Source organism: Ziziphus jujuba, chromosome 4 (assembly GCF_031755915.1).
Source record: "Ziziphus jujuba cultivar Dongzao chromosome 4, ASM3175591v1".
In the NCBI taxonomy this organism is placed as follows: Eukaryota; Viridiplantae; Streptophyta; class Magnoliopsida; order Rosales; family Rhamnaceae; genus Ziziphus; species Ziziphus jujuba.
This window is the reverse complement of record NC_083382.1, coordinates 16,255,665-16,273,526: the sequence shown is the minus strand read 5'-3', so window position 1 is coordinate 16,273,526 and position 17,862 is coordinate 16,255,665. Positions and strand designations below refer to the sequence as shown.

Genomic DNA, 17,862 nt, shown 5'->3' with positions numbered 1-17,862 from the left:
ATGGTATCCATGAACAAGCCATAACTCCAAGATTTTTGCCTTTATAACATCTCCTACCTCAGTTACCACTCCATAAAATCTTTCTAGATGATCTGCTCCTTGATTAGAACTTTTTCCAAAGGAGACAGGCTACAAAGAAATGAAAATCAACTCATAGACTAAAGAACTCTTATTATTCCAAAGTCTAAGCATCTGTATTGTTCTTTTGAGTTCAATATTGAGCAATAACCTTGTGCCTTCAACCAAGCTACTTTTATTCCAAGTTTAACAATAGCCTCACAAGTTGGGTCTCTTATCCAAGCCTCAAGGAACTTGAAAGGTTTAGGAAGCGGTGGTCCAAATTTAAGCTAAGTTGAATTGGAGAGTGATTAGAGCACAAGGCTGTGAGATGGCTAACTTTGGCTTACGGAAATAAAACTCTCTAGTTAAGATTCACAGTAACACAATCTAACATTTTCTTGATTACACCATATAAAAGTATTACCATAGAAACCTAAGTTCAGCGTTTTTGAATTGAACAAGAAGTCCCTCAGATGACGATTAGATCTATGAGTAATAACTCTTTATCCTTTTTTATCCAATTAATCAACCAACTCATTAAAATCTCCTATATAGTTTTAATAAGAGCAACCATTGCTAATAACTAAATATAAATCAAACCAGAAAAGACAACATTTAGCTTTCTTTGCAGGACTATAACAAAACCAACAATTCTAGAGAATACCATCTTTTGAATTAGCAAAGATACCCAAAATTCTGTGTGATCTGTGTACAACACTCCAACCCATATCAATGGACAAAAATAAATCTAACCACTACAACCATTGAAAGCTTTAACAAAAACAATCAAAATCTAAGAGACTACCAATATGAGCCATCTACTTTCTAGTCTACTTTATGTCACATAGAAACAAAACCGAAGGGGAAGACTTTCTAACTAACCTTCAAAGGCTTCGAATTGTTGAGGGTCTCCCCAGCCTTCAATAATTCCAAGAGATCATTTTCAAGGCGAGTTGGGGAGCATGATAAAGCGTGTCTCCTTAGTCATTGAAGCGTCCTTAAATAGTTCATATTTTTTATTAACAACAATTGCATGAATAATTAGATCCCCATCGGTCCTTCCCTTTGACAAATTCTTAATCCAAATTCGAACAATCTTGCATAGCATTAGAATTTTCTCTTTCCTTACCCTCCTTCAAAATCTTTGATTGAGCAAAAGAAAAATTCCTAGCTATTAGCAAAGAATGGGCCCATAACATTTTCAACCCTAAAAACTACTTTGGGTTCATATTATCCTATATCTTTTAAATTAATGGCCGCATTTCTATTCCAAATCGTAGTGGAGGATTCAAGCCCAATGACCTTAGCTTCACGCTTAAGGATCACAATTTTGAGATCATCTCATAACAATTCAAACGACCCAGCATATTTTTTTTAAAGCTTGCTGCTAACACTTTAAATGGTCCCATCAATTTAAAAGAATCTCTCTTTGTACACTATGAGAGGTTTGATTTTGAAATAGTACCTTAGTTATCCAAATCTGCCACACTATCTCCTACACCCCTAATGTGTCCACCATCCATTGAGCCTATATTCTTTACACAACCTAATGTTTTACTAATTTTAAGAGCCATTCTAGCAACTCAATCTTGAGTTGACTCGGTCTTTCAATCATTCTCTCCGATGTCAGATTTGTCTAACTTGCCTTCCTCTTCCTTGAAGCCTTCATCTACATTATTTTGACTCTCTTGAGATCCTTCATCATTCTTAGTGTCCAAATTTATATCATTCTTAAAAGTATCAGAAAGACATCCTTTGGAAATTTCAACTCGCCTAAGAAAATGGCTTTCACTAGCCACCATGAAAAAATTAACTTTGGCTTTAAATTAGGGTCCATAGAATTCCTCCTCCTTAGATTGGAAGGCTTTTATTGGAGCCAAACAAGCATTCCGCATATGACATAATAACTCACAAGTTCACCAATCTTTCATAAATTGTATCTAGACTTTATTACCCTCCAGTCTATTAACAAACTCTGCTAGGAAATGTTTTCTCATATCTACCTTTACTTGAAGTCTCATATATTTTCTTCCAATAATATTGGTTCTAGACAATAATTCACACTGTAAAACCTCTTTAAATAAGCTCCCTATTTTGATGGCATTCTCAATTGTCATGAATTTGGACCCAATTTGAGAAAATTTGGAATTCAAGGTCTCGAATGGCTACTTGGGGGTTCCATTCTACATCTAGGGTGAAAGTGTCGAAAATCTCTCCCCTTGGAATTTCGACTCGTCTAAGGAAACTTCCTTCTGTCACTACCATGTACGTATCTGCTTCAGAATGCAGCCATGGTCCATACTTGGAAACGTGCATTTCATTGTTTGCACATGTTGTGGGACATGAGCTTTTACCATGACCAACTCTCCCACATCCATAACAAAACTCCGCAAGACGTTCATATGCGAAAGTTATCCATACTGGGGCGGCCCCTAATCTATGGAAGAAACCTGTCATCAACGGTTTGGAACATCTACCTTGACTTGAATCTGCATATATTTCAACCCTACCATGTTGATTCTAAAGATCAAATTTGAACCTTTAGCAAGGTGATATGTGATGCTTTGGAGGCCCAATTTTGACTAAAGTCAAGTCATAACGGACTGATTTTTGGAAAGTAACATTTTAAAGGATTTGTTCTAGATAGAAATGTATTTCTCTATTTTTCTATTCTTTTTTCATTCTAACCAAACAAAAATTATCTCATATCTCTCAATTTTTCAATCATCTTTTTTTACCTTCCACTCTTCCATCGTACCAAAGGCCTTAATATTCAATCTGCATTATTTACTATACATCATCAAATTAAGGGATATATTTTATATTTTTGAGGATCTATCCTTTTTTTTTTTTTTTCAAAAATTACATATCATATTCTTTATTTCAATCTTGTTCCGGTTCATCTTTTTTTATTTTTTTATTTTTAATATTGAGGGTGAATATTGAACTTGAAACCTTTGTCTAAAGAAATAGTGATTTTCTCACTTAAATAGTCCTCGAATGAACCAAGAAAAGTAAGCAAATAAATCAATAAGTAGTGTATAATTAGAAGGGCTATTATAGGGTGTATATATATTGAGACTTATTTCTAGGTGACCTAACTTTTTAACCACTATATGAAGGCATTTCACCTAGAGTCAATTATGAACTTATCCAATGTAGTCGTTGGATGTAGGTGACCGTTGGATCTAGGTGACCAATTAATCACATACATAACTGCTTGGAAGACCCAAAAAAAAAGAAAAAGAAAAAAAGAAACTCATTTCCTTCTTCATTTATTGTTGGTTGCATTGATCACGCTGTCAAGATCGACAATAACTTTTTTGTCAGCTAGTACTAGTGCTAGGCTGTATGCATACGTACATACATTAATTCATGCATGTTATATATATATATATATATTAAAATTGATCTTTTTTTAGAAAAAAATATTGGTTTTGGTGTTGCACATATGAAACAAAATTAATATATATTTTTTTTCAAGCATATCCACATATAGATAGATCGTATGTTAGTATCATTATATATATATATATATATATTAAATAATTGTCTATGTATATAATAGATAAAAAATGAAATGAATTAGGTAATAGCATATCCAAGGCTAGCAGCATGAAGGGCATGAAATTGACAAAACCCAAAAAAATATATGGGGCATGGAGAAACAGGGGAGCCAGTAAGCCCGAGTGCACACTACGCACATACATAACTGTTTGAAAAATTATTTAAAAAAAAAAAAAAGACCCTCATTTCCTTTTTCATTTATTGTTGTGTTGATCTTGATAGATATGAAGATTGAAAATAACTTTTCTATGCATGTGCAGTATTGAATTCAGTTGTTGTCACACACACACACACACACACACACACAGAGACAGAGATAGAAAATGAAATGAATTAAGTTATAGCATATCCAAGGCTAGCAACATCAAGGGCATGAAATTAATCAACATCCAAAAAAATATGGAGTTTGGAGAAACAGGGGAACCAGTAAGCCCTAATGCACAATACTTCAACAGCTCGATCTTATCACTATCCATTCTTGCAGTTCTGGAATTTGAGATTCCAATCAACTTTACAGATGCTCAAATTATATCACTCATCAGCCATGTTTTTCTGCCCATCAATGAACGCTTCTCTTCCATTATGGTTCTCTCTCTCTACTTTTCTTTTATTTTATTTTTCATTTTTTTTTTATCATATCTTGCTTAATACACTTTCGAATGCACTCTATTTTAAATTCCAAGCCATTATCAAATCATGATATAAAACATAGCAAAATTCAGCTAAATTTTTTGGGGTTACGCCTAGGTATGTATTGTGATTATATTTATAATTGATAATTCCCTCACCATCTTATGGTTTTCATATATATGATGTGCTTATAGATGATTTGATTTTTTATTTTTTATCTTTTATTTTTTTCATTGTGAATCATAATTAATCATAAATTACATGTGTAGGTGACTGAATTTTACCTAGTTTTCATTGTATTTTCTAATATATTATATATATATATATATATATATATATATATATATATTCTTCAAAGTATCAATTCAAGTTCTATTTTTTAAGGCCACTTGTTAAGATAAATTGACATTTAAAACTATACCTAAATTCTTCTATTAATTTATCATACCATAATTAAGTCAACGAGCTTGCGCACAAATATTACAATTAGTTACTCAATTTAAGTTAAATATAGTTGCTTATACATATAGTTACTGAAATTACACAAAGCATAAGGATATATGTTGCTCTTTTCATATAAAACAGAAAGTTAGCAATTTATTTATTTATTTTATTATTATAATTATTATTATTATTATTTTTTTTGTTGCATAAATTCGCAGGTTGAGGACCAAAATGGAAAGAAACGATGGAAGAGAGTTGAGGTATTGCTTGAAGACCATGTCAAAACCCCCATTTTTCCATCCAGCCTTTCGCCGGAATCATATGATGACCACTTTGATGACTACCTATCAAAAATTTCACAAGAAAGATTTTCACAAAATAAACCTCTATGGGAAATTCACATTGTCAAATATCCAACTACCAAGGCAGCTGGTAGTGTCATATTCAAGCTTCACCATGCACTTGGCGATGGTTACTCCCTTATGGGTGCTCTTCTTTCTTGTTTACAACGAGCCGAAAACCCTTCTCTTCCTTTAACATTTCCTTCACGCAGAAGCTCAAGATCAATGATCAACCGTGAGAAACGGAGTGTATTTTCTTATATTCCTCATTTTTTCTCATCGATTTTCGAAACTGTATCAGATTTTAGTTGGAGCATCTTGAAGAGCAGTTTAATTGAAGATCACCAAACAGCAATAAGGTCTGGAAATGAAGGACTTGAATTTCAACCAACTATAATAACTACCATAGCTTTCTCTCTTGATCAAATCAAGTTAATCAAGGACAAGCTTGGAGTGGTACGTACTTTACCACTTTTTTACTTTGGTTAAATTACTTTTCTTTCACATATTGTAAATATCTTAATCACATTTGATTTTCTCATTTCATAACTATAAAAGAAATTACAGCAATATATATATATGTACGCCAAGACAAACATAAACACTAACAATGTCTTTAAAACTTAGAAATTGTAATTAAGTGTATATACTGTTTGATTAATAAAGTTTATAATAAGGGACAAAAATATGATTTTAAAATTGCTCGATATACTCTTAAGTTAGGATATAGAAATTTTCTGTGATATGAGCCTATTAGCAAAGTCATTATTCCTTTGGCAAAGGTCAAGAATTCGAATACTCCATCCCAAAAATCAAAGAAGTTTGGATGTATAACAAAATAACATTATTATATGATGAGAGCAAAATCTATAAATATTGTCACAGTTTTGTTTTTTAACCATGTAATTAATTAGTATTCGAGTTTTAATTAAATATTTTTATTATTCACGCCCATTGCAGACGATAAACGACGTGATCGTGGGGATAATATTTTTGGGCAGTCAACTCTACATGCAAGAGATAAGCATAAGTCAAGAAGCAAACAACATTAGCAGTGGCAGTGAGTCACATAGTACAGCACTTGTGTTGCTGAATACAAGGATGCTTGGAGACTACAAATCTATTAAGGAGATGACCAAACATAAAGCAGACATGCCATGGGGAAACCGATTTACATTCTTGCATATTCCAATACCAAGCTTAAAAAAACTCTCTAATCCTCTAGACTTTGTATACTATTCTCAAAAATTAGTAGCCAGGAAGAGAAACTCTTTCGATGTTTATCTCACTAGCATGTTACTGGACATTATGAAGAAACTTGGAGGCGCTGATGTAAGTTTCTATTTTTTAAATTTTTTATACTAATTAATAATATTTTAGTTTCTTGCAGATTAGTAACGTTTCTTAGTAGATTATTAATATATATTTTTTTTAATGTGCAATATTCCCAACATATCATTACTTTATATACACTATATATTAATCTTCCATTGATTGATATTGATATAGGCAGTATCCCGATACATTCGCAAGACAATGAAGAATACCAGCATGACAATCTCAAATATGATAGGTCCAGTGGAACAAATGGCATTAGCTAATTATCCAATTAAAGGCTTATATCATATGCTGATTGGTACACCTCAGGTACGTTTTTGGTATTGATTTTGTCCAAATAAAATATTAAAACAAGTATATACCGAATAGAGGGAAAATCAATGTAAAATTCACTGTTTTTTTTTTTTTTGGGACAATTATATCAAATTCACGTCCCCTCATCCCAATATAAATTAAAAAAAGAAAAATTGTAAACAAAGTAAAATTAATTGGTATAAAAATGCCTAATGGCTCAAAATCTAATTGAGCCGATCTACATAAACCCGGCCAAAAATTTTATCTGAGAGCCTGTTGAATTGAGCCCGAAATCGACCATAAATGTACGGCTTTCCTCATGGTCAGCCCTGAGACCTTTTTAATGGGCTTTATACAACGTCTTAGCCTAACATGACCCAAAGAGGCCTACAACTGTATTATTTTATATTTTTCATATTAAACCTTTTAATTTTTTTGTTTTTTAATACCAACTTATTTCAAATATAAATCATTTTGGGGGTTCAATAAAAATTTAACAATTAGTTATATATTTGTTTATTTGTATTAAGTTTTATAGCTTTTTATACATGCCTTTTGTCTTGCAGGACCTTAACATTTCAATAATAAGTTATATGGGAGAGCTAAGGGTTGCTTTTGGAACTGAGAAAGGGCACATAGATCCTCACAAATTCAAGTTATGCATGCAAAATGCCTACGAGATCATATTAGAAGCCACCCTCAATAAATCTACAAAGAATAAATTAAATTAAGAAGAGGAATTCTTCAGTTGTGTCGTTCAATTCTAATAAACTATGTAACTTCTGTTTGTTTTATTTTACTATTTAGTTTTTATGTTATTGGAACTCATCACCATAAACCTAAAAGGAAAAAAAAAAAAAAAAAAAAAAAAAGGAAAAAATTGATAATTGAACAATTTTTTCCGCCTCTTTTGTCATTTTGGTCATCTTCTTGTTACTTTATGTTGATTTCCAGAAGCTTAACATGAATTTGTTATATTTAATTACCAGTGGATGTGAATTGTATGAAGTATGATTCTAATTACCAATCACTTTCTCTCCCTACCAAAATTTTCTTCAGATAAGGGTAAATACAAATTAAATTTGTCAAATTTACTCTTATTTAGAAGTTACTAAATAAACTGTTTAATTAAACCAAAGTAAATTTGTTAAAATTTTCATATAAAATCTTGCCTGTCACTATCAGACTGCATCCATTAAAATGTCTAAGATCCTGTTTAGGAATCAACTATTTTACAAAGCCGAAATTTCTTCCAAGGAAATGGTACCTGCCAGTGTAATCAGGTGATTAGGAGCTAAGCAGAAAGTATGACAAAGAACTTCACAACCCTTCAATTATTGTGCTAAGATAAATTGGAAGCTCTCATTCCATGTAGTACGAATCCTGAGACATGATTAATTTGAATTGGACTTGGAAGAATATAGTGCATTGATTATAATTTCCTTGACCTAGGATTTTCTGTTGTTCAATAGCTATGTCTTAAACAAGTTGCTGAAAAGCTCCTCCGCAAACCATCGACATATGCCTTGGCAACTGTGTAAAGCCTTGTTCCTTGCTCTTGATCTTATATAGTCAAAAGTCACTATGAGAAAATGTTCTTGTCATGAAAATTAATACTCACTATCTTAGTACTCAAATCATGAGCAGACACTGGGAAGCTCTTTCGATCAGGAAACATGTGAATGTTGGCAATTAACTGAACTCACTGTCCCTTGGTTTTCATCTGAATCATTCTTAAGTCCCTTATTCATGTTACTAACTTCCACACAACTCCCCCATCGGTTTGACCAACCACATTCAATAATTCATAATCACTGATTTCCAAAACTGGGTCAATCATCTCTTCTGGCGAGGCTTGGATGATTTACTGAATTCACTTACAAGTGAAGTATAAGCTGCATAATCTGAAACCAGGCCCTTCTCTCTTCGCAATGTATTAAAACCTTGTTGATTTCCATGCTTACAATGCCCTTCTAAGAGAATATTGTAGGTAATGTCATCTGGAACCACTCCCAAATTAAGCATGGCATCTAAGAGCATATTAGCATTTTTCATCTGTCCTTTCTTGCAGAGTCCATTCATAAGCACATTATAGGTTACAACACTTGGGACATGGCCATCTTTCTGCATCTCCCTAAGCAAATTAAATCCCATTTTCACATCACCCAATTTACAAAACCCATCAATGATCATAGTATATGTGGCATCATCAGGTTTCATTCCGGTGTTCAACATCTCCCTCAACGTTCTTTCTGCATCAGCAACTTTTCCCTCTCTACACAATCCTGAAATAAGGGCTGTGAAAGCAACATCATCTAGCTCAATTCCTTCTTTCATCATTCCCTTCCTAATCTCCAGGGCTGATTCTAGATCTCCCTCTTTGAAACATCCATCAAAAAGTGTAGTGTAAGTGATCTTGTCAGGCTTCAACCCTCTAATACTCATTGCATCAACAAGCTTTTTGGCTTCCTCTAAATTCCCAACCTTGCAAAGGCCATTTATAAGTGTATTATATGTAACCAAATCAGGTATAATATTTTTCCTCAACATTTCCTGATACGTTTCCTTGGCCAAATCAACTCTCCCGCACTTGCACTGCCCACCAATCAATGCGGTAAATGTAACATCATTCGGAACCAAACCCCTCTCACACATTTCAACAAACAACTCATTTGCATTGTCCAACCTGCATTCCTTACACAATGCACTTATCAAAACACTGTAAGTAAACACATCGGCAGATGTTCTACTCTCCTCCATAACTCTCTTCAATCTAAAACCCTCTTCTAAACTCCCTGATTTACAGTACCCATTAATCAAAGTATTGAAACTAACAACGGTGGGACGTAAACCCCGCTTCCCCATTTCATCAAACACCAACTGGGCTTCTTTAACTTCACCATCTCTACACAATCTGTGCATCAAAACGTTGAAATTATACACCTTCGGCGGAAAACCCAATTCCAAAATCTCAGAATAGAACGACCACGCCGTCATTGGCGACTTTGTTTTCAACATTTTATCCAGCAAATACCCACAAGCATGAAATGGGATACGAAAATTATGCTTCCTTACCAACCTCAAGCACTGAACTGCGTCGGAAACGAAGCCGCAATCGGTATAAGCATTCATCAGAGCATCGAACACGAAACTAGAATGATGGGCAGCCTTTGTTTCAAGAACAGCAGCGAAGAGAGAGGAGGCCGAGTCCTTTCCTTTCCGAGAGACGACGAATCGGAGGAGGGTCTTGGCTTCGGAGAGCATTTGATTGGCGCAGAGGAAGTGAGTCATGGTGAAGTAGGATTGGACGGTGTGGCGGAAATTGGGCTGCGAAGAGAGCCAGTTGAAGAAGGAGAAGAGAGAAAGAGGAGAGACAGAATGGGGGTTGAAGTTGATGAGGTCGATAACTTGACGAGCTGTGATGGAAGGGAGGAGCTTCTTGAGAGAGGAATCCAGAGGCTTTCCATGGCTTTTCTTGATAGCTTCGGAGATCGCAGAGAGCGTTGGATCTTCAATGCGAGGAGTGGGTGGAGGAGAGTACCAAGCGGTTGTAGAGTAGAAGAAGCAGAAGAAGCAGGATCCATGGAAGCTTCTGAGGTGGTGGAGAGGCAGAGAGTGATTTGAGTTTAAGACTCTGAGGATTCCCATTTTTTCTTTTTTTTTTTCTGTGTTTTTTTTTGGCCTGGGATTTCGTCAATTGCAATTGCAATTTTGCATATGCTCCAGCAATTTTTACCAGCGAATTTCTACATTGATCATGAGGACAATGAACAATTTGGATCCCCATTTATTTATTTTCTTTTAAGTTTGATATTGTTTATAGCCTCATCTTTTTAATAATAAAAAAAGTAATTAATAATTTATTGTTTATAGGCTAATCTTATTGAACGGTTGGTGGTTAATTTTGTCAAATTGTAATAATAAAAATTAATGGAAAGAGACTAAACATTAAATGTGAAATTGTTTTCTGAAAAAATTAAAAATATATAAAAAATTAAAAATAAAAAATAAAAAAATAACTAATGGGCTAAATTGACACAATACCCATTATCAAAAAAATTGAAGAAAAATTAAAAATAAAAGTAAAAAACTAAAATGGATAGTAGCAAAATTATATTATATATATATATATATATGTATTTTTTCGACAAATTAACATACCAGTAATGTATCAAAATATATATTTTTTTTTTTGGTGAATCAGTAATTTATCAAATTGATTTAACAAACCGCTTATCTTTAGATTTTATTAATTGGCATGTTTATATAACTTATGTATAAATAACTTAATTAAAAAAATAAACAATTAGATATTATCACATTAATTATAAATAAATTTAATAAATATTTTAATAACTCTCATACTAATATTGTATGTATCCAATTATACATATAGAATAATTATATCTTGATACATTACATATATAAAGAAATAAAACAGAAAAGAAAAGAGTCTAATTAAAATAAAACTAAAACCCATGACATATGATATACTAAGGAAGCTTCGTAATAGATTTAAGGATAAACTTCAATGAGAGACCTTAACCCCAAGATGGGAGTTATACTATGGTTATTGAATCCGGCATCATAAAAGAGTTTAGCCCATTCTTTCTCAGTTCTTTCTTTACCTGTGACCAAAATCATCATCATCATATCAAAGAAAAGCTGGGTTTCAATTGATTCTTCATCTCCTTTCTTGTTCTCCATCATCATGTCCATTATTATCACCTTTCCATTCTTTCCTTTGTTTGCAATTGCTTCTTTGCATTTCTTCAGCATTTTCACACTTTCTTCATCACTCCAGTCACGCAATATCCACTGCTCATGAAACCACAAACAAACAGCAATCATGCGTAAAACCCAAAAAGAAAAAAAACAGCAATCATGTAAATGCATGTAATTCTTATTTAGTATTGTTGGTAGCCTTTTAAGGACAGACAATTTTTAATCTCGTGAATTAATTAATTATATAAATTAATTAGATAACCGATCACGTGATAATTTTTAATATTTAACATGTCAATTATAAATGGGTTAATTAAGAAATAATTAACCCATAAGTAATACATGATTGTTGTTTCTCAATTATTTAATTTTTTTTAAGGTCTGTTTTTAAATTGATATATAAAATTTATAAAGAATTTTTTCTGAAATATAAATTAAAAATACTTCGCATAAAGCTTTTTACATTTCAAAATATTGCTAAGAACCATTATTTTATCATGCTTAATTATTAATAAGCATCTTATGGAGAGGCAAATTCGACAGAACATAGACGTTATAAGTAAATTGCTTGCATAGCATTAGCGTTTTGTGTATATGCTTTGACATAATTAAATTGCTTACATAGCATTAGCGTTTTATGTATATGCTTTAACATATTTGGTCTTGTAATTATTAAATACACAAGAGTACATACATATATATATATATACATATATATGCTTTAAGAAAATTAAACATTATGATTCATGGTTTATTAGAGTAAGTTTTTACCTTGAGCAAAATTGCATCTGAAGGAGGAATTGCCTCAAACATGTTCCCTCCGACATATTTCAAGTTCTTGGTCCCTTTCAAATCAGCAACAACATGTGGTAGATCAAACACAGTGCATTCCATATTAGGAAATGCATCTGCAATAGCCTTTGCGACAGTGCCTGTTCCACCTCCAACATCAACCATAGAATCCAATCCCTCAAACACACCCTTACCCTTATCAATCACCACCTTCGTGACCAACCGAGCATCACTAGCCATGGCATCGTTAAAGAAGTCGTTGAGCTTCGAGTCTTGTCCGCCGTACTCCCAGAACGCCATTCCATGCGAGGTCTCAAATGGCGTAAGATCATCATTCTTGAACCAATTGCTTAGATGGTTCCATGGTTTGGTCAAAATGGGGTCCAACACTGCCATCAAAAACGGTGTCACACTCAAGGGATTGTCCTTGAGAAGGAGCTTTGAAGCATCAGTGAGAACATAACCTTCTTCTTCTTCTTCTTCTTCTCCATCATTATTTACATTGGTTTTTTGGATCGAAAAGAACCCGGAATGGACCAAGATTCGCATTAGACGATAGACATGAGGGGTTTTGTTTTGGTGGAGAAGTGGTAAGGAAGATATGAGGTGAGAAAGAGTCATGGGCTTGCCATAGGAATGGATGGTATCAGGGATACCAAGTTGAATAGCACATTTGAGAGACCAAGAGTTTATGAAGCTAAAAATGTGGTTCCAAACATGGGCTTGAGCATGAAGAAGCTCGTTTGCGTTTTCTTCATCAACTAAATCTATATTGATGTGTGTAAAACTCTTTAGTCTCTCCATTGTAATTGCTCTGTTTCTTACTTCCAAGTCCTTAAATTGGTTAAAAGAATTTTGGCCATATATATAGAACGATGAATAATTAATTAAAGGGAAAATTTCATTTTTACTTTTTAAGTTTTGTTATTATTCCATATATATTTTAAAGTTTTTGAAAAACCATCATTTAGCTTTATTTGATTTTCTTAAACTATTAAAAGAGATAAATCTGTCAATTTTTGTTAATTTAATAATTAGAAACTAACATTATATTTGTACAATATTATTCAAAAATAAAATATGAATTTTTAGCTTTCTTTTACTTTCTTTTACTTTCATCTATAAAAAATGACAAATAAAAACTGATAAATAGATATTTTTGATATACATAGAAAATTAACAACGAATTAAAAAAAAAAACGTAAATTTAAGTGAAATAATGGTACAACTAAAACAATATAACTACCATTAATTAAAACTTTAGCATTAATAATTAACCTTTAAAATATTAGTAATTTGTTAGAAGCAGACAAGGAAATTTCTATAATGATTTCAGAATAGATTAATTACCATTATGTAGCTAGATTAGAAATGTTTCACGTGTTAATAGGCATAGTCTTTTATATGCTTTTTTCTTTTTCTTTTTTAATAAGGAAATTTCATTATTGAGATTTTGGATCTAAAACTTTAATATTATCACTAATAGGTGTTGCGGATTTGGTTGTCAGGACTCTTTAATATGAATCATATATGAATATTTTATAATATATAAATTGTCCATATGTATAGATAATCAGACAATGGAGATATTATTGCTCATTTAAAATTGAAGACGTTCAATTATTATGATTTTATTTATTTATTTATTTTCTTTGTTTTTCTTTTTCCATGTGACAAGACGCGTGATATTTTTTATTTTATTTTAAATAGTCAAACAGTAATATCAAACTATTCCAAGCAAATAATTGGACGGACGGGCCATGATCTTATTCGTGGAGAAAGCAATTTTTAAAAATTTGACGAAGTTGGTTTAGAATATTTTTATTTATGCTCATGAACGTGTAATGAGTTCGAATCAAACAAAAAATAGAAAAAATAAATAATTTATATTTAAATAATTTATTAAAAAATAAAAAAGAAAATTCCCTTTGAAAATTTATTCAGGGTTTTGATATTGACAGTGTGACGATTCGAATGATGTCAGTTTTTTTTTTTTTTTTGTTATAAACAAACGATGTCGTTGTTGATTCCAATGAGATGGATGCACCATTTGTCCTATTCTGTGATGGCATGTATGATCGTAATACACATTTGTAGCCATCTCAATAAATCTATTTGGCATCATGACCGAGAATATTATTATTAGTATTTTTTAAGTAGCGATAGCCTGTGACTCACCTATATTTATTTATTTTTTATTAATTTTTTTTTTCTGGTAAATGCATGTGACTTATTTGTGCATTAAGATGGTTGAGCAAAATTGCTCGTTTGAATATATTTTATAATTTGTAATATTTTAGATTTATTTTAAGAATTTTATCATGGATATTATGTTCCATATTTAAATACATAAACATTTATTTTTCGTATTTTAATGTCTATCTATAAACATTTAATTTTTGTATTTTAATGCCTATCCTTCAAAGCTCGAGGAAATTTGGTATATAACGTTGTTCAACAATTAATTCTATATTATTGTTATTATTATTATTATTATCATTCAAATAACTTTTTTTTACAGATATTGTTCAATGACCTTAGTGATTGATATATATATATATATATATAAAGAAGGTTCCCATACAAAATCTGTTGACAAGTCTTTTTCATAAATAATCCAAATCCTTAATAAATATGTTCTAACAGTATGCATTTGTTTTTTTCAGAACCCTTAAATTTTTTTATATTTATATCGAAACAACCTTTTATCCTTTATTTAAATAACTTTATGCTTTAAAACAATATTTTTTCTATCTTAATTAAAATTTTTTGTCATTCTTAATTAAACTTCAACTATATTTCTCTCTCCTCAAAACTCATCTATAAGATTTCTCAATTCTGTACGATTAACGGGTAGAATCATTAGAAAAAGAGAGAGGGTAGAATCCATTACAGAAAAAAAAAAAAAAAATTTGTGAAACAGAAAAAAAAAAAATACAATCCAATAATTCTCTCTTTCTCTTTTTCTTAATTTTTACCATTATTTAAAATACCATTGGCTTATAAACTCAAAATTTGTATATATATGAAAAAGCTAAAAAATCTATTGGTCCTTCAGTGTCTTTTGTGCAAAACAACTCAAGGAAAAGAATCTTCTATATCACTTTCATACAAACGCAATTTAGTAAAGGGTTAGCTGCAAACTTAAATTTTTAGCAACAAAACCGAGTTTCATAAACCCTAAACTCAGAGCAATTTTTTTTTTTTTTAATGCATTGATGGATTTCTACCTATTAAAATTAGAAATCAATAGTTAGGTTTTTAACCGATAAAAATATGTTTAGGGCTTAATTAGAAAAGAATTTTTAATTAAGAGAAAGAAATATTATTTTAAAAAAATAAATTATTTAAGGAATAGATAAAACTTAAAAGGGTGTTTGGATGTGGATATAAAGAATTTAAGAGTTTTTTAAGAAGGCATATATATGCCATTAGATCATATTAATTAAAGGCCTAGATTATTTTTTAAAAAGCTTTGTACGAAGAACCCTCCCATCTATATATATATATATATATATATATTCTATATATATATATATATATTGATGTAGGAAGTCGTAAAAGAAATAGGTTTGGAATCACCAAAATTAAGCAGAAGCAAAAAACTAAGGCTTAATTAGTCTAATTCAATTAAAACGCAAGCTCTTAGAGCTTACAAAACTAAACAATGAAGGACAAAAACACAGATTGGCTCGAGCTTGAGGACAACCAAGCTTTATACAAATGGAAAAGATGAAACGCATTGTTTGACACAACGATTACTAACTCATAACTGATGTGGTCAACCATGGCTAATGAAAAGACTTTTAAATGACATGGTACAAGAGCACTATAGCTACATTGACTCACGATTGTGCTTTGGTTGATAACCAAGCAGTATAAGACGCACTGTTAATTTGATTAAAAACTGAAATACAATAGACAAATAAAAGACATATGGACCAACAATTTTAAAAGTAAACCAACGATAACATCTGAACCTTAATCCTTTATTCCCAAATCGATGGAGTTTGATCAAAGCTTAAGTTCTAGAGGAGAAACAGAAACTTGGTCCAACGATGAAACATCATTCTCCCTCCACCATGAGAGAGCTCGACCACAAACGAGGAGGAAAAAATTGGAATAGGTGTTGGACAGTATTCGTAAAGAGCAGCAATGTTGAAAGTCCAGAAGATTGGCAAAGCTGGTGGTAGATCAATCTGATAGGCATTATCTCCACAAAGTTTAAGGATTCGAAAGGGTCCTATTTTTTTGTTCTTCAATTTATTGTAAGTGCCTACTGGAAAATTTTCTTTTTTAGATGAACCATAACCAAGTATCCAAGATTAAGAGTCTTAAACCTTCAATGGATATCTGCTTGATCTCTTTGCTTATGGTATTGAATTTTGCAAAGTTTGAGTAACTTGGTTATGTATTAAACAGATGTTGTTGGCCAAATCTATTGTTGGCTTGCCAACCCTCTTACGATTAGCTGCAATGTCTAGGATTGTATTAAGAACTTTAGTGTAAAAAATAGAAAAGGGACATAAGCCAATAGAACAATTGTTCTTTAAATTGTATGCAAACTTAGCTTGTGGAAAATTTGAATCCCATTCCTTTGACTTGTCATTGGCTAAACTTCTTAGCATATTTTCCATAGTTTTGTTGACAAATTTGGGTGGGCAATCAGTTTGAGTATGGTAGCCACTGCTAAAGTTTAAGAAAGTATCAAATATTTTCTATAAGGTTCTCCAAAAATGGCTTGTAAATTTCACATCCCTGTCACTAGTTGTAAATGTAGGCACTCCATGTAGTTTAACAATTTCTCTACAGAATAGGTTAGCAACATATGAGACATTAATGGTCTTTTTGCAACGCACAAAGTGTGCCATTTTAGAGAATTTGTCAACAACTATTAAGATGAAATCAAACCTCTTTTAAGTCATTGGCAAGCTAAGAATGAATGCCATTGATAGGTCCTCCAAAATGTTGCTAGTGATTGATAGATGAGTGTATAATCCAATGAAACCAAGGAATATTAACTCAGGACTCACGAAATCACATTTCTTTGGGTTGAAATAGAGCTTGTTGTCATGCACAATCTAAAACACTTATTGTAGATGTGATAGGTGATTAGTTTATGAGCAATTGTAAATAAGTATGTGATCAAAACAAACAACTACAGATTTTCCTCTCACTTGCTTTAGGATATGGTTCATAAATCTCATAGATGAACTTAGTGCATTGCAGAGCCTAAATGGCATCATTTGTCATTTATATAGGCTCTCTTAAGTCTTGAATGTCGTCTTCTATTCATCTTTTGGTTTGATTCTTATTTGATGGCATTCATTTCTCAAATCCAATTTTAAAAACAACCTTACTCCCCCTAGTTTGTCAAGCATGTCCTTGGGTCTAAGATATAGGAAATTTGTACTTAATATCAACATGCATGATCAGTGTGATAATATATATCTATATATATATATATATATATATATATGTAAATGTATATATATGTAAACTGTTATATTTTAAATTAACTAATTTAAAATTTCCATCAATAAAGACTTTCATCATATATATTATTATCTTAATCCTCAATTTGAATATTACAATTATCATGTCTATCAAGTAGGTCAACAAATCATTAAAAATATATATCATATAATTGGATGGCCTTTTTTCTTTTTCT

General features: G+C 31.7%; 3 protein-coding genes across 4 annotated transcripts; 1 reads left to right on the top strand and 2 right to left on the bottom strand.

Moving 5' to 3' along the window:
- Positions 1-3,892: 3,892 nt before the first annotated feature.
- LOC107417281 (wax ester synthase/diacylglycerol acyltransferase 4) lies at positions 3,893-7,540 on the top strand. Of its 2 annotated transcripts, XM_016025893.4 has the most exons (5): positions 3,893-4,212; positions 4,920-5,498; positions 6,003-6,374; positions 6,552-6,689; positions 7,241-7,540. In XM_016025893.4, the coding sequence occupies exons 1-5, from the start codon at positions 4,000-4,002 to the stop codon at positions 7,403-7,405; spliced, it is 1,467 nt and encodes a 488-aa protein (XP_015881379.3). In that variant the 5' UTR covers positions 3,893-3,999; the 3' UTR covers positions 7,406-7,540. The 2 variants fall into 2 exon arrangements, with proteins under 2 accessions (XP_015881379.3, XP_024928289.3); XM_025072521.3 differs by lacking the exon at positions 7,241-7,540 and having other exon boundaries at positions 3,894-4,212; positions 6,556-6,689.
- A 468-nt stretch (positions 7,541-8,008) lies between these two features.
- Positions 8,009-10,446, bottom strand: LOC125421952 (putative pentatricopeptide repeat-containing protein At1g09680). The gene has a single exon (XM_048472208.2). It carries the CDS (start codon positions 10,320-10,322, stop codon positions 8,511-8,513), a length of 1,812 nt encoding a protein of 603 aa, XP_048328165.2. The 5' UTR covers positions 10,323-10,446; the 3' UTR covers positions 8,009-8,510.
- Positions 10,447-11,072: 626 nt separating this feature from the next.
- Positions 11,073-13,045, bottom strand: LOC107417276 (probable O-methyltransferase 3). The gene is made up of 2 exons (XM_060816309.1): positions 12,171-13,045; positions 11,073-11,492 (listed from the first exon to the last, which is right to left on the bottom strand). The coding sequence occupies exons 1-2, from the start codon at positions 12,993-12,995 to the stop codon at positions 11,190-11,192; spliced, it is 1,128 nt and encodes a 375-aa protein (XP_060672292.1). The 5' UTR covers positions 12,996-13,045; the 3' UTR covers positions 11,073-11,189.
- Between the last annotated feature and the right edge of the window lie 4,817 nt (positions 13,046-17,862).